Here is a 23,473-nt window from a genome sequence, read left to right as displayed (position 1 = left end):
CCCCTTCCCTGCTGTCCCCTCCCTCTCCCTCTGATTTCACCCATTTTCCTGTGCTCTCCCCTCTCTTCTTCAGTCTTGTTAGAAGACCTGTTAGATCTTGGTTGTAATAACATCACTCACAAAAAAAACCCTTTTTATTTTCTTGCCAGAGTATAACAAAGGAATTAAGAAAGAAATCTTGGATTTTTTTAAAGCTTTTAAAAATACAGTAGTTGCTTTAGTTGAGCTCGAGGAGTTGGGAGATCCTGGAGTGAGTGAGCGAGCAAGCAGCAGAGGCTCAACTGTTCTTATATGGGAATGAACAGTACATGACACAAATTCACCTTTTTATGCCCGTGAGATCCCACTATGTCCGTGGGACTGTTTGACTCTTCAAGGGTCACACCAATCTGAATAACCAAGGAAAGTTCAGGAGTTTTGTTTTTTTTTAACACCAAAGACCAGCTCATCTTCCACAGTCACAACTCAGGCAGAGTGCCATCAACAAGAACAGCAAAGCCAGGGCCGATGTCGGACTGTTCTTGTGGCCGGTGCTGCTCACACTGCTGTAGTCCTGCCAAAGAGAGGTATAGGGAGAGGCATGTGGCAGGTTCTCTGCAGTCTGTAGAGTCGTGATGAGTTTATACCTGAGTCTGTCCAGCTGGGGAGGATGCTGCCAGAGCACTCGGCTGCAAGCAATAGGTTGCTCTGGCTGAGCTCGTTGCAGGCAAGCTGAGGAAGGTGCAGAGCGGAAGAGTAGGCCCGGCCTAGGCACTGCTGTTTGTGGCTGGGCAGGTGCTCCTGTTTCATTGCCTCTGCGGGTGTTGGGAAAGGAACACCTATTTTACGATAGATGCCTCTGGTGTCTGTGAGGACCTCACTGTATGGAGGTGGAGGTTCTGCCATCAGGACTGCTTCTTCGTAGCATGGGGGTTTGGAGAAGTCTGTATCTGAAACACAAAGAGAAGATAGCAAGCATTAATGGCTGGTGCCTGTAGAAGAGCGATGAGAGGACATTTAGCCCAGCCCTTGTCAATAGATTTGGGTTCAGGAAGTATTTATTTAGCTCACATCTTTTCATTGGTACTTCAAGACGAGTTAAATGAGAACCTTTCTATGTGTTACTGGGATGTACTACTGTATAATCTCTTAAAAGTTTTCTACATTGGCCCCATAAAAGGAGGGAAGCTCCTCTATGGATTTGAACCTCTTACAGCAAATCTTAGAAGTCTCCTGCCCTTCTGGTGAGTTGAGGAACAGCATGGAGGGAACCAGAATTTCAAGACAAAGCAATGCTATGGAAACCTTGAAGTTCTATTCGTAATCCTGTTAGTCCTCTATAAAAAGTTAAGCAGCTTTACTCTCTATGATGCAAGCTGAGAATAAAAGTGAATTGCTTGATGTGCTGTAGAAATCACTCTTCCACACAGGGCTGGATTAGGGCATAGGCAAACTAGGGTGCAAAGGTTTAAGGGAGTCCTGCTAGATGTGCTCAGGAGGTTAACATTGCCACCTTGGATTTCCTTAGTATTCATAGGGTTACTAGGTTGGTTCAAGGACAAAAGAGGATACATGGCTCCACCCCATTCTGCCCCTCAGTCCCGCCCCTCATCTCATCACATCCGTGCATGTTGCAGGCCTTCCAGATGCAGTCCCCAGAGCGGGGCCTTCCATATCCTGGACAAACTGTCAGGTTTTGAAAATCCATCCAGATACCTGGACATGCCCTCTAAAAAGATGACATCTGGTAACCCTAAGTATTCAACAGATTTATAGAAGTGTCTTGAAACCGGAAGGATGGCTAAAGTGCTTGGATATTTTTTCAGCGTTTAGCCCTCTATAGTGGAGTGAAATCCCTCAGGGTTCGGTGTTGGGGCCAATCCTGTTCAATATGTTTGTGAGTGACATTGCTGAAGGGTTAGAAGGAAAAGTGTGCCTTTTTGCAGATGATACTAAGATTTGTAACAGAGTAGACACCGAAGAGGGAGTGGAAAATATGAAAAAGGATCTGCAAAAGTAAGAGGAATGGTCTAATGCCTGGCAACTAAAATTCAATGCAAAGAAATGCAGAGTAATGCATTTGGGGATTAATAATAGGAAGGAACCGTATATGCTGGGAGGAGAGAAGCTGATATGCACGGACGGGGAGAGGGACCTTGGGGTGATAGTGTCCGAAGATCTAAAGGCGAAAAAACAGTGTGACAAGGCAGTGGCTGCTGCCAGAAGGATTCTGGGCTGTATAAAGAGAGGCGTAGTCAGTAGAAGGAAGAAGGTGTTGATGTCCCTGTACAGGTCATTGGTAAGGCCCCACTTGGAGTATTGTGTTCAGTTTTGGAGACCATATCTGGCGAAGGACATAAGAAGACTTGAGGCGGTCCACAGGAGGGCGACAAAAATGATAGGAGGCTTGCACCAGAAGACGTATGAGGAGAAACTGGAAGCCCTGAAAATATATACCCTAGAGGAAAGGAGAGACAGGGGAGATATGATTCAGACGTTCAAATACTTGAAGGGTATTAACATAGAACAAAATCTTTTCCAGAGAAAGGAAAATGGTAAAACCAGAGGACATAATTTGAGGTTGAGGGGTGGTAGGATCAGGGGCAATGTTAGGAAATTCTACTTTACGGAGAGGGTAGTGAATGCGCTCCCGAGAGAGGTGGTGGAGAGTAAAACTGTGACTGAGTTCAAAGAAGCGTGGGATGAACACAGAAGATTTAGAATCAGAAAATAATATTAAATATTGAACTAAGGCCAGTACTGGGCAGACTTGCACGGTCTGTGTCTGTATATGGCCGTTTGGTGGAGGATGGGCTGGGGAGGGCTTCAATGGCTGGGAGGGTGTAGATGGGCTGGAGTAAGTCTTAAGAGAGATTTCGGCAGTTGGAACCCAAGCACAGTACCGGGTAGAGCTTTGGATTCTTGCCCAGAAATAGCTAAGAAGAAAAAAATTTAAAAATTTAAATTGAATCAGGTTGGGCAGACTGGATGGACCATTTGGGTCTTTATCTGCCACCATCTACTATGTTACTATGTATGTTACTATGTTATACTTCCCAATCCTTTCCCCTTCCAGTGTAGAGTGTGGTAAGATCAGTCAGTGGGAAAGCTGCTTTAGTCACTGGAAGGAGGAGATGAGCTTTAAGTGCTATGGAGGCTCTTCTTGGGGCCTGTGGGACCAGCGCGTGTCCTGAAGAGGTATTTGAGGAATGGGGCAATGCGTGAGGGGTCTGCTGCTGCATGCTGAGAAAAAAAAGCTAGCAGCAAATGCAAGAACTTTACACGAGAGGGTATGGGGGAACTGACTGAATGAATGGGCAGAAGAAGAGAGTGTGCGCATGAACAGTAAACGTGCATGTATGTATGTTTATTGTATGTATGGTACAGCATCATATAGAGTTGGCTCCAGAGAAAGTAGGATAGATTGAGACATTTGGGTTTTACTTCTAATGAAAGTAATGGAAGTAAAACCTGGATGTCTCAATCCATTCTCCTTTTTCTGGAGTCAAATGGTAACCCTATAAGAACATAAGAATATCCTTACTGGGTCAGACCAATGGTCCATCATCAAGCCCAGTAGCCCGTTCTCACGGTGGCTAATCAAGGCCAGTAGCAAAATTCTATGCTAATGATCCAGGGCAAGCAGTGGCTTCCCCCATGTCTTTCTCAATAACAGACTATGGACTTTTCCTCCAGGAACTTGTCCAAACCTTTCTTAAAACCAGCTACACTATTCGCTTTTACCACAACCTCTGGCAATGCGTTCCAGAGTTTAACTATTCTCTGAGTGAAAAAATATTTTCTCCTATTGATTTTAAAAGTATTTCCCTGTAACTTCTAGTGTCCCCTAGTCTTTGTAATTTTTGACGGAGTGAAAAATCAATCCAATTGTACACGTTCTACTCCACTCAGGATTTTGTAGACTTCAATCCTATCTCCCCTCAGCCGTCTCTTTTCCAAGCTGAAGAACCCTAACCTTTTTAGTCTTTCCTTATCTTGGTCGCTCTTCATTGAACCTTTTTCTAGTGTCACTATATCTTTCTTGAGATAAGGAGACCAGAATTGAATGCAATATTCCAGGTGAGGTTGCACCATGGAGCGATACAGGGGCATTATAACATTCTTAGTCTTGTTAACAATCCTGTTGCTCTTGGGAGCACCGGGAAGTGGCTTTGCGGTGGGGTTATTTTACCACACTTTGTGGGCCCTAACACAACTTAAATATCATTGCAGTATTTTATGTCAAGCGGTTTTAGGACCGTTTAAGTCACATTAAGGACTAAATAATACAACTTAAGGCCCTGACGCTGCTTGATAACTTCCCCCCTAAATTTCAGATCAATATTTAAACCCAGTGGTCGTCATATTTATTTATTTTTTTTAACAAACTATGGGCTCCTTTTACAAAGCAGTGTTGAATGTGAAGTAGCCCATTCGTTCCCATGGGCTTCTTCATATTTTGCACTGCGTTATATATTCAGAACTACTAAATGAGTGTCAACACTGAATATATGATACATGTATAACTCCTTGTGAACATTGATCAATTTGATTTTAACAATAACTTCTACCATTTTGCCTGGCACTGACTTTAGGCTCACTGCTCTGTAGTTTCTGGATCATCTTGGACCCCTTTTAACAAGTTAGGAGCAGTGGCAGATTTTAATAATAGACTTTAACGATTCTCCTCGTGGAGTGGAGTTCTGTCAGGGTGAATTCCACTTCCATCAGGGCCTGAAGATTTACTACTATTTAGCTTGTCAATAATTTTCCATAGCCCTTTCAACAAGGATTGTTTTGTATTCTTGTCCTACCAAAGCTTTTCTAAAGACCGTTGAGCCATTTCATGTGTTAGTGTAATGTGTTAATCTTACTTACCGTAATAAAGTTCTCTTTCCAATTTATGGCTTCTTCTAGGGGCAATATCTCCATAAGGGTTGGTTTTGTGAACCCCATGATAATAATGAATCTCACTTCTACATCAGAGTATGTGGACTATGAGTTCAGATCTTTCAAATATATCGCTAATGCTTTATGTACAATGCTAGTACTATTACAGAAAGACAACCCAATTTTGGTTTTGGTTTCAGCTCTGGTACTAAACCAGCCCAAAATCTGGTTTTGGTCAAAAATGCAAATCTATTTTCAGCTGAAATGGAAACTCCCCATCCCACTCCCCAAACCACTGTTTCAAAGCTCTGATGGTCTAGTGGCTTGTTCAGAGCAAGAGCAATCCCAAATTGTTCCTGCCACGACTTCCCACAGCAGCCATTTATGAGACTATTGTGGAAGGTCATGGCAGCCATTTTGAGATTGGAATTGTCATGGGCAGGAACAATCCCCAGTTACTCCTGTCCATGCCAGTTTTAATCTCAAAATGGCAACAACGATCTCCCATGGGTAGTCTTGTGTGGCTGCCATGGGAAATAGAGGCAGCCATTTTGACTGGAAAAACTTGGAAACTTGGAAGATTTTAAAGGTAGGCCTGGGAAGAAAGAGGTAGGAAGAGGATGGAGTTTGTGGGTGGCCCAGCAGGATGGGTTTTCTGAGGAGAGGCAGTAGGGATTGGCTTTTTAGGGGCATGAGGTGAGTGATGTTTTTGGCCTTGTTTCCGACCAAAACCAAGCGGCATATTTCAGCCATAGATTCAGTTTTGGCCAGGCCCAAAAGCTCCCGTTTTGGTCATCCTCTAACAGAGAGCTTCATTCTGTAGTTCAAGTAATAAGAGCAACAGAATATTAAAAATAGTTGAGAAAAAAGCCTCAGTGTAAAGCCTACACCTCACACTCAATCACTGGCATTAAAAAAAACACCATTAATTCAATAGTTGCTTTTACATATTTTTAAAAATAAATGACAAAAACTCCCCCAATGTTTGGTGTGTCTAAGTTAAATCTGTTTTCAGTTAAGTACACACTTTTTGGAGTTTTGTATGCCAGTGATTGAGTGTGAGGTGTAGGCTTTACACGGAGGCTTTTATCTCCACTATTTTTAATATTCTGTCGCTGGGTATTGTTGCTTTTATTACTTGAACTGTGTGATTTATTCGTACAGATTTCCGAGGTGACCCATTTATGTTTTCTGGAAACTGTTACTACTGATTTGTGAATGTCTAACAGTTATATTGCATTGTGCTGTATTGTTTCATAAAGTTTATCTGTTGCATCTCTGCATGATGTGAGCCTGTATGACTGAGCAGGAATTATGCAGGAATAATTGGTGAATTGCATTAGTACAGAAAGAGCAGCTAAATGTCATCTTAAAGAACCCCAACATAAAAGGGAACAAGGTGGAAAGGTTTGCTTTTTGACAATGGCACTTGATTCGCTCTCTCACTTGTCCATCTGCAATCTTGGGGCACAGTGGGAACCGTTGTTTCATTCACTGTGAACTTTTAAAGTACACAATCAAACTCTATTTCTGGCTAGAGAATGACACAGGTTCAAATTTTTCCCCGTCCCATCCCCGCAGCTTCTTTTCCTGGCCCTAATCCATTCCTACAAGCTCCGTCCTCATCTGCACAAGCCTCAAACGCTTTAAAATCCTAAGTGTTTGAGGCTTGTGCGGTTAAGGCAGAGCTTACAGGAATAGGGCAGGGACAGGGAAAAACTTGTCCCCGTGTCATTCTCTCTTTCTGACCTCTTGGGTTGCAATGAGATCTGTTCTGTCTCTTTCTATTTGGTGGACCTGTTTCCCTCTTTCTGGAAACCAGTCACCTTTGCTTTTGGGTATGCCAGGGCTGTGTTCTTTCTCTTTTTGCTACTGGCTACTCTGCTGTGGGGTCCTTTTGGTTTTGCTCCTGGGATTCTGTTCTTTACTCTCTTTGCACTGGGGTTGAACTCTTTCTGTTCTTAGAGCCAATTTCGGGCTCTTCTAGTCTCTGCACCCTTGGGCTAGCTGGACTTTTATCGTTTTGCCCCTTTTCTCTGGTTGTTGTCTGCTGAAAGGGGGAAGGAAGCCTACAATTTTAACATCAGAAAAAGGGCAAGTGCTTTTTACAGCACAACACTGCTTGGTTTCTAGCTTAAGATCACAAAGGATTTGTCCTGTGATCCATGAACACTATCCTAGTCTTCCTTATTGATCACCATCCCCACCTGGCACTGCTCTAGCAGAGTCACTTACCTTGTCTGTAGGGCCAGGGTTGAACATGCAGCACAGGAGGGGGAGGGAGCAGCTGGCTGCGGAGCCGATGCGCCACTGCAGCCCTTGGGCTATTCAGATACTCCTCGTACTGAAGGGCTTCCAGCTCCACAGTGCGCAGGGTCTGCTCACGCAGCCTCTCCTCCTGCCTGCGTTTCACTCGCCGCCGAATAAAGCTGCAGATGCAGCACAGCAGAACAATGAAGCCCCAGATCAGCCAGAATCCAGCAAAGCAGGTGAGAAAGGTGTAAGTGCCAGGGGACATCACCATTTTCAGAGGCCAGAGCCAAGGAAACAGGGGGTTCCAGGGGCCACAGAAACAACGTGGAAAAAAGGGGCTGACACAATTTAGGAGGATGGGATTCAGTGCAGATCTCTTATTCTTGAGGCCTCTGCTGAGAGTACGAATCCAGCAGCCCAAATTACTAGCAACGCAAGTTTGGTTCTTTCTGTTTTATTGATTATTTGTACTCTCTGCTACTTGTATTTCACTCTCAGTTCTCTCAGCTGAGGTTTTCAGGTGCCCAGGGATCATTAAGTACTATGTGCAATAAATTCTCAACTGTTGCCAGTCAGCACATCCTCATCTGCTAGTGTTAGGCCTTCACAGGTCCTCTAGAAAAAGAGACACCTCACTGGAGAAGTTCTCAGGAGGGAAAGGAGGACTTCTGTACAGGCAAGTTCTGTCTCTTCTCAGTGTTCCTGATTTCTGGGTGTTGTCATCTCTGGCAGGGCTACAGTGTTCTTGGATGTGTAGGAAGGGAATGACCAGTGTTTGGAAAGGCTCCTTTTCTTCTGAGCATTGGCGCTTTCTCTGCTATCCCTCTGAAGCCAGGAACTTTCTCCTCCCACAGTCCTAGGTTGGCCATGTTGCTTCCTCAAACTTTAAACTTTTCTGTGCATCTTCCTTGAGACACTAAAAGTTAATAGGAACAAGGATGGGGGAGGGGTGTCAAAGTGATACTTTCTGAAATTAAAATCTTCAAAAAAGTACAGTCCACAAAATGTGAAATAATCCAGTGCTCCAGAACGACACAGACAAAACCTTACACATGCACCCTATACACAAAGCATGAAGCCTTCAGTATGCAACATTCCCACAAACGCTTTCAGCCAACATATCCAATATTTGTTTCTGACATATCTACTGAACAGGGACACACACACACACAAGCCTAGATCTCAATACGATGTGAGATACGAGGCCTTTTAAAGGCTCAGTGGAAGCTGTTGTACTGTTTGAGCTTTTGTGACCTATGAGGCTGAAGGAAATATTTCTAGCTAGAGAATTTCTGCAGTGTGTTAAGTGGAGACTGGATTAAAACAGTAGCTGTTAAATCACTGGGGGTGTTAGAAATAATGTGAATATAGTATTAAGGGAGGGAAGCCTAGCACTTAACAAATACTGGCTAAAAAAATCTGTTGATATCTATGATCCCTGATCGAGAGAGACCGAGGAGCTCTGTTTCCAAACACTTGAATTTTCCCATGCTGAATGTACAGTGCAGAGACCACTTATGGTCTAGAGATAATATAATCTTTAGATGTCAGAGAAATTGGTTGCGCTGGGAATAATTTGGATGCAAAAAGACGGAAGGGGTTTAGCAGGTTGCTAGAAGTTTCATGTCACAGGTGATTTGTTCTTATTTTTATGGAATGATATGTAATCTCTGTTTACAGTATTTGTAAAGAAGTTTTGTGTTAGTGAACCTTTACCTGTACAGTTGTAAATAAAAGAATATTAAGCTTAGTACAGAAATTGCCTTGAGGCCAACCCAAGAGCATCTGATGCCTTAGGTGAACCATCAGGCCATGCTACATGAGTGGAATAGTTTTGGGGTAGATCTTACTGCAGTAGTGACCGTGGTTCTTCACAGAGCAGCTGCCAGCTATCTCTGACTCTGAGCCTGCCTACAGCAGTTTGTCCAAAGTGGCATCTCCAGAGTTCCTGCAATCACTCGAAATGCAGTTTTCCAGCTGCAGTGTTGCCTTTTGCTCTTGAGCTTTTCACTCCACAGGAAATGGCATCATATGCAGCCACCACATTTCAGTTATGAAAAAAATCATTTATACCACTAGAACTTGCTGCAGGTTGTGAGCAGAATTTAGCATCATTGGTCCAGGCCCATCAGAGGATCCTAGCACTGAGGTCAATCTGAGGGAACAGATGAGACGGCACTTCCCATCCAAGGTACACAAAAGAGAGGGTCCCTCAGAGGGCTGGTTCGGGGCAGTAGGGAGGCTCTCCTCCTTCAGACCCCTGGGCGAGGAGTTGCTCCAAGAAAAAAAAATACAGCTTATTTCCTAGTCAGCAAGATGGTACCATAAGAAAATGGATCCTGTTTACTGGACCATTATGGTGTTAATTCTAAACACTTCTATTCTGTACCCATAGAAATTCTCCTCACCCAACAATGAGGGCAAAATAGACCGAGGACATTTTCCCCCAGGACTCACTATATTCTGATTTCCTCTTAGTAACAGCAACATAACCCCTCTCAAGTAACCAATCCTGGTGCTTTTTTTTCCTAACCCCCCCCCCCAAAAAAAAAAAAAAAAAAAAGATGCTGGTGCTCATTTTTTTTTCTAATTATTTTATATATATATATATATATATATATATATATATATATATATTCTATACCGTTCTCCCAGGGGAGCTCAGAACGGTTTACATGGTATTCAGGCACTCAAGCATTTTTCCCTGTCGGGCTCACAATCTGTCTAATGTACCTGGGGCAATGGGGGGATTAAGTGACTTGCCCAGGGCCACAAGGAGCAATGTAGGCTTGAAGCCACAACCTCAGGGTGCTGAGGCTATAGCTTTAACCACTGAGCCACACTCTCCCCTTAGCTTTGAGGGAGGGGTGGGTGGGCAGGTGACTGCTCCAGTACTGGAATGGCTTTTTTTTTTTTTTTGAGAGTGGATTTTTTCCTTTCAGAATTGGAAGTTCCTTTATGTCCTATATATTTTGGGATATTGTACACCTCTCAACCTTACCATGTGGACAGGTACGTCACATACTAAGGACATAAACACATGCAAAAGTGAGACGTCCACGAGAAGGCAGATTGCAAATATTACCCTGCCCTGTAGAACAATCTCCTGTTGGAAAAAAGGAGAGAAGCTGGACTGCAAGAAGCTGCACACTCACCAAATACCTCAGCAAATGGATAGAACCTCATCATATGCAGACATATTAGACATAAAAAATGCGCAGACAAAAACTGATCTGGACACCCCAAGAAGCTGAAGAAACAGAAATGCAAAATACAAAGAGGTCGATATTCACAGCGATTTCAACTGGCAAGTTAAGTTGCTTGTTTGGGGATAACAATCATATTTCAGCAGCTCCTCACTGGTCAGTGCTGCTATGACTAATTGGTTATTGTCTACTGCTATTTTGGGGCGGAATCGACACATGACTGGCTAAGTGCCAGTATTCAGCATTTACTGCTTAAAAGTCAGCCCTGTCTTTGTGTGGTGCTGAATAGCACAGTTCACCGGCTATAGTTTAGCCAGCTCCAGGAATCCAGAAATTCAATGCCAGACCCCTAATATGGCCCACCATTCATCACGCCAAGTTCCACCAGTCTCAAATTTATTAGAGATGTTGAACATTCAAATTTCATCACTGAACCAAAATTAAGGATTTTCCCCCCAACTTTTATTGTCTGGACATTTATCTTTATTTGAATCTGATACCGCTGATGGTCATCGAGACATCACAACAGTTGACATCAAATGTAGATACACATAATACAATTACAATATTAAAAACCAACCAACCCCAAAGACACAGACAGTACAGCGGTTTACAATGACTACCAACAAGGCAAGTACACATTTTCAACTAAAGCATGCAGCACATAGCTCCAATCTAATATCCCACTGAATCCTCATAAATCAGAGTTCTAGGCGGATTACAAGCAGTTCAACCCCTGTAGGTTGTATCTTCCCCAGTTTGCAGGAGCCAAGTTAGCTGCTGGCTCCAGCCTGTGCCTCCATATTCTCCCATGAGCCTGCAGGAATTGGCTGATGCTGCTTAGCATTACAAGCTTGGACTCTTATTAATATTTAGGGACCAAAGATGAATTTTAGAAGGAAAAAGAAAAGGTGCTGGTATTGCCAAAAAGTCACTTAGAACCAGATCTCACACAAGGAACTACCTAGAAATACTGTAATGGGCTCTAAAATATCATGAAAACTCATTACTATAGATTCCCACAAAGACACGACATGTTAAAATAGGTGCCAACATTTTAAAATGATTGAAGGGGCTGAGCACAATTCAAATGATCACTTACTGGACACAAATGAAGGAGCTAAATTAAGCTAAACTGATAACATTTGTCCGCTTCTGCTTGTCTACTTTCCTGCATTCAGTTTTCTGTCTGTATTTGTGACCCACTATGGCAGGCCGAGGCAGGCATTACGAGGAACGCTCTCTCCTCTCCTTCCAAAGAGCCCTCTACCTACTTGCTGGCCTCAGTCTGTTTCTGCTCCTCCACTGCTTTTAGTTACTTGTTGCAGTCAGGATTTAATTTCAGATTCTTCTTTGGGCCCATCAGGCTATTTACACAGTGAGACCATATTGTCTCACATCCTGACTGACACCATATACTCCTGACTGATATAGATCTGCCTTCATCAATTAAAATATGGTTTTTAAGGCCTCTGCCTTTGCTTTTGCCATGCTTTTCTGTTTTATCAATTGGGCAGTTAGGCAGGGCTTTGTTTTCCCCGTGTTCCTTTTCATTAATTAATTAGGATCTAACACCTTTTTTGACGATATTCACCCAAGGTGGTGTAGAGGAATCACAAGAAGCAAGGTGAAAGCAACAGCCATTGTAAGACCAAGGGTAAATTTTATTATGTCCAGTGTCTAGTGGCACAAATGAAAGGACCCAGAGGGACAAGGGTCATGGATCTCATATACTGCCTTTCTGTGGTACAACTAAAGCAGTTTATATTTATTATATGTAGGGACAGCAAGACCAACCCAGACATAGACAGTAAACGACAACATCTGTAAAACATTGAAACAGCTGCACACGCTATGGCATAGTATGATACTTACCAGGTCAACACAATGCACATTAAAGTATCTTAATATGCAACAGAGGGGGTCGGCAGAGGTGGAACATATAGACAGATAACACAGTGGAACAGCAGTTTTGACCTGAGTTGCTTGTTCAGTGTCAAAGGAGATTTTATGTTATCTTATGAATTTACCTGTTTTTCCTACAGAGAATATTATAATGCCTTTGTATTGTTCCATGGTGTGACCTCACCTTAAGCGTTGTATGCAATTCTAGTCATCACATCTCAAAAAAATATTTAGCAGAATTAGAAAAGGTACAGAGAAAGGCAGCCATACTGTTAAAAGGGATGGAACAACTTTCCTATGAGGAAAGGCTACAGAGGCCAGGCATTTTCATCTTGAAGGTCTATAATATACTGAGTGGAGAGAAACAGGTAGATGTAAATCACTTGTTTACTCTTTCCAAAAATACAAGGACTAGGGGCATGTAATGAAGTTACTAAAAGTTGCACATTTAGAACAAATTGGAGAAATCAATTCTTCGTTCCTCATGTGATTTGTTGCCAGAGAATGTGGCAAAAAAGTTGTTAGTGGAGTAGGATTGTAAAAAGTATGGATAAGTTCCTGGAAGAAAAGTCCATAAGCCATTATTAAGATGGACTTAGAGAAATCCACTGCTTATTCCTGGGATAAGCAACATGGAATCTATTTTACTCTTTTGGAATCTTGCCAAGAACTTTGACTTGCATTGGCCACTGTTGGAAACAGGATACTGGGCTTGATAGCAACTGTATACAAATAGAGAGGTGACCCCCCCCCCCCACCCCTGCAGAAAGCACAAGTCACCAAAATGGAACAGTGAGTCCATAAAATAACCAGAGTCTAGGATACAAATGAGAATTTACTACATTTCAAACTTCAAAGACCCAAATTTGGTTTTTTTTTTTATGATCTAAGGAAGAAAGGTTACCTTTGGAACTTAATCATTAAATGCATTGTTAGTTGAGTAAAAAAGGGTATCACCTCTATGATTTTGTTTTATTTCTATATATTACCTTTAAAAGTGGACTAACACAGCCACCACACCATTTCACTCAAGATGGTTTTAAGAGGAATTTGGACAACTTTCTAAAGGGAAAGTCTGCTTAGGTTATAAGCAGAACAGAAATTTTTTTTTAAATAAATAAAACATTTATTCACTAGGCAAATTGAGAAAGTTACCACTTAGCACTGGGAGTAAACTGCAAAAAATCGATCTACACTTTGGGATGTGCCTGCTACTTTCTACTGACCTGGACTGATCACTGTTAAAGACAGGATGCCAAGGCTGAGGGACCTTTATATTCTGATATAAAGATATCAAGTGAGAAAGCTGAAAGCTCTGAAGAAGGACCAAAATGACTAGTTTTCATGAAGGAGAACTGAGGAGTCCTTGCTAAGAGGACATTGAGAAAACTAGTAAAGTGGATAGTCAACGTTATCAGTAGGCTGGTACAAGGTCATTTGAGAGACAGATCTAAAAGTGGTCCAAGCATATCTTGGAGTCCTGCAAAAACTGGGCAGGCCATGGATTTAGCTCATATCTTTTCAAGGCAAGTTACATATGAACAGAAGCAATCTCCTATTCTTGTATGTTTAAGGATTCTTGAATACACACCAGGCAGATAAAATCACAGAAAGACTGAACAGGAAGAGTCAATAAAAAGTTATTCTCCTGAATAAAGGTAGAATCAGCTGTGCCTAAACCATATAAAAGGCAATTAGTACTTGACTATCCTTACAGTTAAAAAGATCATTGATCAATCACAGAAATTGCAGTTAGGAAGAATGGGAGTCACTCAAGTTTCAAAAAGACATAAACAGGATGGAGTCAGTCTAGAGAAAGGTTTACCAAAATGGTCAGTGGTCTACGCCATAAGACGTATGGGGAACAGACTCAAAGATCTCAATCTGTAGACTTTGGAGGAAAGGTGGGAGAGGGGAGCTATGATAGAGACGTTTAAATACCTATGTGGCGTAAATGCACATAGGGTGAGTTTCTTTCAATTGAAAGGAAACTCTGGAATGAGGGCATAGGATGAAGTTAAGAGGTGATAGGCTCAGGAGTACTCTAAGAAAATTATTTTTTTACAGAAAGGGTGGTAGATGCATGGAACGATCTCCCGGAAGAGGTGGTGGAGACAGACTGTGTCTGAATTCAAGAAAGCCTGAGATAGTCACATGAGATCTCTTAGAGGAAGAGATAAAGGTTATTGTGGATGGGTGGACTGGATTGGCCATTTGGCCTTTATCTGCCATCATGATACAATGTTTCTATAACCAAAAAGTTCTATGACATCACAATGTAGCTGTAAAGAGCTCTAGCCAATAGGGAGAAGAGGAGATAGTGGATGCTCCGGATAGACAGACTGGTCTGGCCATTTGACTTTTATCTGCCTCATGTTTCTAAGTTTATTAAAACTTGATGTACCAACCATAGAGAAATACATCTGAGCAGTTTACAAATACTACATATGGGGAGAAAGTAATAGACATAAAAAAGGAATAGTGAAAGGAAGAGGGGGGAAATTTGGAAATACAATAAATGATAGAAAAGAGGGGAGAAAGAAGTAATGAAGTTCAATAATTATACTATACTCTGCAGATGAATGCAAAATAATAGAGCATACAGGGGTTAGGAGAGGAGATGTCCTAATCATAGGCACCTATAAACAAAAAGGTCTTAAGGGCAGTCTTAAATTTAGCCAGAGGGACTTCCCAATGAAGAGAAGGGGGCAGTGAGTTCCATAGAGTAAGGCCTGGTCACGTGATATCTGCCTGGATGTTGGAACAACTACTAAGTTCCAATGCTGTGAATGGAGAACTCAGTTTGTCATGTATGGGATTAACAGATGGTTAAGAAAAGATCAGTAGTGAATCTGACAGATTTTGAAAACCAGCAATAAAAGTTTATATGTACGACTGCGAGTTTTTGGGAGCCAGTGAGCTACTTTGAGGAGCAGAGCAACATGTTCAAACTTACATGTGCCCGCAATCAGTTGGAGGTGATGCAATCCTTATACCTGATGCCTTGATAAAGGGCATTGCAATCATCTAAATGGCAGATGACTAGGGAATGGATCAAAATATTGAGGGCCGAGGGCTCATGAAGTGGTTTGATTGAACAAATCAGATGCAGTTTGTAAAAGCATCACTGAACCACCAAAGAGATCTGGGCTTTAATATTAAGGTGTGTATCGAGTAGGACATCTTCAAAGAGCTGAAAAAGGCAGTTTTCAACTTAGTGGGTTTGAGTCGTAGCTGATTGTCAGAAAGCCAGGAAGTGATATGAATTAGCTTACGATTGATATCAGAAATGCCAGAAGCACCTGTAGGATTCAGAGGAAAGAGAACTTGGATGTCATCCACAAGTAGACAGGACACAGGTTCCTGTTGAGGCCCAGGCCTGGATTTAAAGGCAACTGCCTACAGCACCAAGTAAAGTACCCAGGTTAAAAATAAACCTCCCATTTTAATTATGGCTACCTATCACAGCCACTTCAAAGCAGAACCACCATGGCAATGCTTTCCAGCCTTCAGGAGATCCCCCATCTTGCTATTTGAACAACATGAGAGGATTCATTCTCTCTCCCTCCAGCCCTGCCTATGATTGCCCATTTCTACCCTAAGCAGCAGTTGGTATGAGAAAGCCCTGAATGGCCCATGGAAGTCAAAACAAGCTCACTGCCACCCAGATCGAGAAGGGCAGAAAGGTGGAGGTATTGCCCTATATGTTAAGGAAGAAATAGATTCTGTTGGAATGAGTACAACAGACAGGAAAGAGAAGCTGGAGTCCCTCTGGATCAAAATTCCTGGTCGCAATGGCGCAGATATAAAAATTGGCCTTTACTATCGTCCCCCAGGACAGGCGGAAGTCACTGACTCAGAAATGATGGAGGAAATCAAACAAGTATGCAAGACAGACAATGTAGTTATATTGGGAGACTTCAATTTCCCAGGAATAGACTGGAAACTAGGAGCCTCCAACTGCGGCAAGGAGGCCAAGTTCCTGGAGGTGCTAGGGGATTGCTTCCTGGAGCAAATGGTAAAAGAGCCGACAAGAGGCGACGCCACCTTGGACTTGGTCCTAAATGGTCTCACTGGACCGATAACAGAAGTAGAAGTCATGGTTCCACTGGGAACGAGTGATCACAATGTAATCAACTTTAAACTTGACATCGGGAAAGGGAAACATGTCAAAACCTTAACCACCACCTTAAACTTTAAAAAGGGTAAATACGATTGCATGAGAGCCATGGTAACAAAACGACTCGAGAAGATGGTGGACAAACTTGAAACAGTAGATCAGGCATGGTGCCTATTGAAAAATACTATTGCAGAAGCACAAGATCTCTACATTCCGAGGATTTCCAAAGATCGGAGAACTAAAGGCAAAAGAGAACCGGCATGGCTTACCATACAGGTGAAGGAAGCCATAAAGGTAAAGAAGGACTCTTTCAAAAAATGGAAATGCACGAAGACAACCGAAGCCTGGAACAAACATAAAGATGAACAGAAGAAATGTCACAAGGCGGTGAGGGAAGCAAAACAGGACTATGAGGAAAAAATAGCCCGGGAGGCCAAAAACTTCAAGCCCTTCTTTAGATACGTGAAAGGGAAAAAACCTGCAAAAGAGGCAGTGGGACCCCTGGACGACAAGGGAAGAAAAGGGTACATCAAGGAAGATAAACAAATCGCAGACAAACTAAATTCCTTCTTTGCGTCCGTTTTTACGAAGGAGGACACCTCAACAATACCTGAAGCGGAGAAAGTGTTTGCAGGAGAAATAGAAGACAGCCTCACCACAGTTGAAGTGGACTTAGCCCAGATATACTATCAGATCGACAAACTTAAAAGTGACAAATCACCTGGACCGGATGAAATTCACCCGAGAGTCTTGAAGGAATTGAAGATTGAAATTGGAGAGTTATTGCAAAAACTTGCAAACCTGTCAATCAGAACTGGTCAGATACCAGACGACTGGAGGAAAGCGAACGTCACGCCAATTTTCAAAAAAGGATCGAGAGGAGAACCGGGCAACTATAGACCTGTGAGTCTTACGTCTGTCCCCGGCAAGATGATTGAATCACTGATCAAGGATAGCATAGTTCAGCACTTGGACACACACGACTTGATGAAACCCAGTCAACATGGATTCAGGAAAGGGAAATCGTGTCTGACGAATTTACTCCAATTCTTTGAGACCGTGAACGAGCAAATTGATAGTGGAAAGCCGGTGGACATAATATACTTGGACTTCCAGAAAGCATTTGACAAAGTTCCACACGAAAGACTTCTCAGGAAGCTACAAAGCCATGGCATAGAGGGAGATATACAAAGATGGATAGGCAAATGGCTGGAAAACCGAAAGCAGAGAGTGGGCATAAATGGGAAGTTCTCCGACTGGGAGAGAGTGACTAGTGGTGTGCCCCAGGGCTCGGTACTTGGGCCGATCCTTTTTAATATTTATATCAATGACCTGGAAAACGGAACATCCAGTGAGATCATCAAGTTTGCAGACGACACAAAACTCTGCCGGGCAATCAGATCGCAGGAGGACAGTGAGGAACTCCAGAGCGATTTGTGTCGGTTAGAAAAATGGGCGGAGAAATGGCAGATGAAGTTCAACGTGGAGAAATGCAAGGTAATGCATTTAGGCAGTAAAAATAAGGAATACGAGTACAGAATGTCAGGTGCAACTCTGGGGAAAAGTGAACAAGAAAGAGATCTGGGTGTACTGATAGATAGGACCCTGAAGCCGTCGGCACAATGCGTGGCAGCGGCAAATAAGGCAAATAGAATGTTGGGCATGATAAAGAAAGGAATCTCGAGTAGATCGGAGAAAGTTATAATGCCGCTTTATAGGGCAATGGTCAGACCCCACTTGGAATACTGCGTCCAACATTGGTCTCCCTACCTAAAGAAGGATATAAAACTGCTGGAGAGGGTGCAGAGACGAGCAACTAAACTAGTGAAGGGTATGGAGAAACTGGAATATGAGGATCGACTTAAAACACTGGGATTGTTCTCCCTTGAGAAAAGGAGACTGCGTGGGGATATGATCGAGACCTTCAAAATACTGAAAGGAATTGACAAAATAGAGCAGAGAAGATTATTTACAATGTCCAATTTGACACGGACAAGAGGACATGAAATGAAGCTAAGGGGGGGCAAGTTCAGGACTAATATCAGGAAGTTCTGCTTCACACAGAGAGTGGTTGACATCTGGAATACTCTCCCAGGGGAGATTATTGCGGAATCGACAGTCCTAGGTTTCAAAAGCAAACTAGATGCATATCTCCTTGAGATAGGCATATAAAGATATGGTTGGCTATAAAATAAGCCAGGTGAATACCTAGCAGGGCCTCCGCGTGTGCGGATCGCCGGACTTGATGGACCGAAGGTCTGATCCGGAGATGGCGCTTCTTATGTTCTTATGTTCTCCCTCCTCTGAAAGTCACCACAGCACAGACAAGGCATTACAGCCAGGACACAAATACAGTACAAGGGTGCAGCAGTTGTGTATCTCTTATTGAGAAAGACATGGGGGAAGCCACTGCTTGCCCTGGATTGGTAGCATAGAATATTGCTACTCCTTGGGTTTTGGCCAGGTACTAGTGACCTGTATTGGCTACCGTGAGAATGGGCTACTGGGCTTGACCCAGTAAGGCTATTCTTATGCTCTTATGAGTGACTAACACAATGTGTTTGCATGTATTTGAAGCTCAGTGTATATGAATATAAAATGGTCCTCAGCAGTCCCATAGGCTCCTGAGTATATTTTCAGCTCCACTGATTGAAATTGGTGTCTCTCTGACATAGTTTCCCCCCCCCCCTCCATTGGCAATAATCTGTCTGTTAATGAATCTCCAGTCCTCCACAGGTTGTGTTACCCAATTTCCCTTCCCCCCCAGCAAGCCTGAGTCATCCTCTCCCAGATCTGTTCATCCCTGTCTCCTCTCCCCATGTCTCTTGCTAGCTACCACTCATCAGTCTGTGTCTTTCAATTTCCTTTTCCATGACCTGTCTCTTCCACCCCAGTCTGGTCATATTGCTCATAGTCTCTCTCCCCTCCCCCCCCCCCACAATATTTTCCCCTTTCCCAATGTCACTTTCTCAGTCTACAACTGTTCAGTCTGTCTGTCTCTTCTGTCTGATCAGTCTCTCTTCTCCTTGCTCTTTCCTTTTGCTGCTTGCTCTCTTTCACAGACTCTCTCTGTTTCTTCCTAGGTCTTCCTTTCTTACTCTTGGTCCTCCAATTTTCTCTCCCTGTCCTTACGCAATCTACCTTTCTCATAATCTCCCCTACCCCATCATTCTCTGGCGTTTGTCTCTCCCCAGATCTAAGTCTTCCTCAGTCTTTCCTTCTTACCTTCGGTCCTCTGATTTTTCTCTTCCTTTCCTCACACACACAATCTATTTTTCTCATAATCTCCACTGCCCCATCACTCTCTCTCTCTCTCTCTCTTTCTCCACTTCCTTTGTGACTCTCCATTCACCTTTCACTATTCTCATGTATCTCTCCCTTCCTCTCTGTCTCCCCCATGTCTTTGTTTCTCCCTTTCTTTCTCAGAGCCAGACTCTCTCTCCTAGGTCTCTCCAGCCTAAATCTCTCCTTTCTGCATTATTTTCCTCTTTCCTGCATCTCCTGTTCTCTTCACACACCTATATAGAGCAAGCAGGAGGGGGTAGCGGGAGCAGTGACAATCTTTGTTAAATTATTTTATAAGACAAAGAGAATTTCTGTAAGTGGAGCAGAGCTGGCGAGAATCCCTTGCTAATAAATGCTCGACACCTGGCTGATTGGAATGGGGTAGGGGGCAGGCTCTTACCTGCATTCCTAGGCAGCAGTGGCCACAGCTGGTCCCAGGCAATAGCCAGCACTTTCCTCAGGGGATCGCCCTGTCCATGAAAGCCTGATCAAGAGAAAGGGTCTATGTTCCTGGGCTCCAAGCCAATGCTGTGTGTGTTAGAACAGCTCCCTCCTCTCCTCTCCTCCTCTTCCCTCCTCCCTTTGCTTCCCTTGGTTACTCTCTCTGTATTCTATCCCTCCTTCCTTCATCTGAATCCTGTCATTCCTTCCTTTCTATCTATCTGGCTTGTCTTTCTCTCTGAAGATTCCCCATGTAGGTGACCCTCTTGCTCTGTATAATTTTTCTCCCTCTCCGCTCTATATATGTTTTTCCTCTCTCTTGCACTGTATAATCTCCCCCTCCTCCTTCCCCCAAACCCTCTATGTTCCACAGCTTGCTCTTAGTAACAGCATCACAATTTAAGGCAGATCTAGTAGCTCTTTCTGGTCCTGGGTACATCTTTCTCATCTAGATGCAACTAATGTACCATTAAGGATCTTTCTGCACTCAGATATCTTGTCTCTCGCTCTCACTTGTACTGATACCAACCATGTTGCCTATCCTTCATATAAAATTTGTAGATATTCAAAGTTATAAATTATTTTAAAGGTAATACCAGAATCAGTGTAAGACAATTGAAATAAGGAGTGGAGAAAAGCTTGCACCTGCCTAAAACAAATGAATAACTGTTTTGTATAACTGCATAATTAATTTGTTTAATGACATTCTACAAAATGGAGTTCAGGGTGAGTTACAAAGTAAATTCTAACAAAACAATAAAACAACTCTGAAACTTTACTGAGGGTAACCCTATCAATCTCACCACCCTCCAAATTACAACCAAACCTTCACTGCTTTACAAAACTACAAATAAAGTTCAAGAGGCAAAGCCTGCAAGCTCACCAGAACAAACTAAATATATACTCTCATCCTGGTAGCAGCCAATCGAATCAACGATGGACCAGGAACTGTCCTGAAGGTCTGCTGAAAGAAGCATAAATGCCAACATCACTGAAGATTAAAAAAAAAACCAACACACCCAACTATTTAGATCCCCCATAATGCAATGCTTTAAACATCAAGTGCACAGTCTTAAAGATTCCAGCTCAACCGGGAGCCATTGGAGCTGGAAAAGCAAAGTAAAAGCTGAAACCCAAACATTTCTACCATATTCTGATTTACATGTAAGCACCACAGGGTTTTCTCTCTGATAAACCCTGAGTGTGCTACAATAGTGAATCCTAGTCATAACAAGGTAAAGAAAAATTTTTATTTGAAAGACATAGCTGGTGGAAACAGGGGAAGAATACAACACTTAGTCTGTATAACAAAAATCTGGTCAGTGGAAAGGGAAGCCTCAAGGAGGATCCCTAAGTTCCAGATGGGCTGAATAGAACACAAATGGCACCCTCTGAACAGAAATCCCCTCCTTAACCTTCAGCTTGAGTTCCACCGGGAACAGCATGAGACTAAATAAAATAACATCCATCCCCAGGCTTCTTACTTTTTGATGCTATGTGTGGCAAAATGTTGGTTGGCCATGGTCCCAGTGGCCCATCCCAGTTTGCTGTCAATGAGTGCCCCCAACCAACCCATCACCACTGATAAGCATTCATTAAGCTTCTGCACAGAGGAATGAAGTTGAATATCAAATGCAGAAAGGTAACATCCTATCTACAGCAAATGGGTTGAAGCAGATGTTAAACAGAACCTTGCAGAATGTCCTGCAGCCTGTGATTTGGCCTCAACAAACAAGAGCAGAACTTTGCATACCAGATTCCTCAGCTTCCTTATCTATACTGAGCTACGGCCTCAACACTCTTGCCCTCATCATGGACTATACTGGGGCATCATCCACTCCATTTTTTCTGCTGCTGGAAAAGAATCCCAAAGTCAAGTGTTCGACATTGCCTTTTTTTTTTAAATTTCTCTCCTCTTGAATTCAAGCTTACTTTTTTCTTCGTATCTTTTCTGAAGACATTCAGTAGTAAAATCCCCTTTTATTTTTCTAAGCCATTCAGACTGAGAATGGCTGCTGGAAGAGGAGGATAACCACAGGCCTTCGGCAGGGAAGTCAGTGTGGCATGGAATACCAGCCTCTGCCCACCTGGTACCTCAGGGTTACAGATTCACGGAGAAGAGATGGAAGGAGTGGCCTATGAAGGCATTAGAGCAGTGGCCCCCAAACCTAGTCTTGGAGGCACCCTAGCCAGTCGGGTTTTCAGGATATCCACAATGAATATTCATGAGAGATTTGCATATCCACTGCAGTTATCTTGAAAAGCAGGCTGGCTTGGTGTGTTTGTGGATTAGATTGAGAACTCCTGCCCGTAGCTAAAGTTTAAATGCTCTGTCATTCTCACAATAGCAGCAAACCGATAACCATTACTTCACACTCTTTTTCATTTTTCTCTGTTTCTATGTATTTAATAGCTGATGTGAAACTTCTGTATTAGTTGCTGCTATTTCTTTACCAGTACAACCTGTCCAGCCGAAGGGAGAGCACCTCGGATAGATTTACGCTACCTCCTAGAAACTGGAACCTGGGACCATCTAACAGCTGTAGACATAGTGTGGTGTCTCCTCTCAAAGCCCCCTCTATTCACTCAGTAGCAGAAAGGTTAGAGCAGGTGGTATCAGCCTCACGATCACAAACATACATCACGGCTTCAGCTCTATTCAATCCTTTATTGCTCATTTGGATCACATTACAACGACAGTAGTTCAGAGAAATTGAGCACCATCTCAGTAGAGGCTTCACAGATAAATAAAGTACAACACAACTAAGACAAAAGCAAATGCCTGCACTTAGGAAGTGGGTCAAGCGCAAAGTGGCACAATGTGAACTGAGGTAAAAGGAGGATTCTCAATCCAATCTTCAGCACAGCACACTTTTCACAATACCCACAATTAATACGCAGATCGATTTGCATACGATGGAAGCAGTACATGATCAAGACGTTCAAATATGTCATGGGCCGTATCGAGGTGGAAGAAGATATCTTTTTTCTTAAAGGTCCCAAGGCAACAAGAGGGCATCCGTTGAAGCTCAGGGGTGGGAAATTTCATGGTGACACCAGAAAATATTTCTTCACCGAAAGGGTGATTGATCGCTGGAATAGTCTTCCACTACAGGTAACTGAGGCCAGCAGCGTGCCAGATTTTAAGAAAAAATGGGATTGGCACATGGGATCTCTTCATGGAGGAAGTTAGGGGGTGGGCCATTAGTGTGGGCAGACTAGATGGGCTGTGGCCCTTTTCTGCCATCAGTTTCTATGTTTCTATGTTACATACAGAGTTATTTTGTGTATTCATCCTGGGTAACCTGATTATCTGACAAGCTGTCGTCCATGGACCAGATTGAGAATGACTGGCCCACATTATAGTACTTGTGGGCATAATTTTCATAATGAC

The 23,473-nt window shown here is 42.9% G+C and overlaps 1 protein-coding gene across 2 annotated transcripts; it reads right to left on the bottom strand.

Moving 5' to 3' along the window:
- Window positions 1-436: 436 nt before the first annotated feature.
- Window positions 437-21,092, bottom strand: PRR7 (proline rich 7, synaptic). 2 transcript variants are annotated; one of them, XM_033926920.1, is made up of 3 exons: window positions 20,963-21,092; window positions 7,105-8,038; window positions 437-929 (listed from the first exon to the last, which is right to left on the bottom strand). In XM_033926920.1, the coding sequence occupies exons 2-3, from the start codon at window positions 7,391-7,393 to the stop codon at window positions 538-540; spliced, it is 681 nt and encodes a 226-aa protein (XP_033782811.1). In that variant the 5' UTR covers window positions 7,394-8,038; window positions 20,963-21,092; the 3' UTR covers window positions 437-537. The 2 variants fall into 2 exon arrangements, with proteins under 2 accessions (XP_033782811.1, XP_033782813.1); XM_033926922.1 differs by lacking the exon at window positions 20,963-21,092 and having other exon boundaries at window positions 7,105-8,126.
- Window positions 21,093-23,473: the final 2,381 nt, after the last annotated feature.

This window comes from Geotrypetes seraphini, chromosome 18, assembly GCF_902459505.1.
Source record: "Geotrypetes seraphini chromosome 18, aGeoSer1.1, whole genome shotgun sequence".
In the NCBI taxonomy this organism is placed as follows: Eukaryota; Metazoa; Chordata; class Amphibia; order Gymnophiona; family Dermophiidae; genus Geotrypetes; species Geotrypetes seraphini.
The sequence above is the reverse complement of the archived record's forward strand: the minus strand, read 5'-3'. Positions and strand labels throughout refer to the sequence as shown.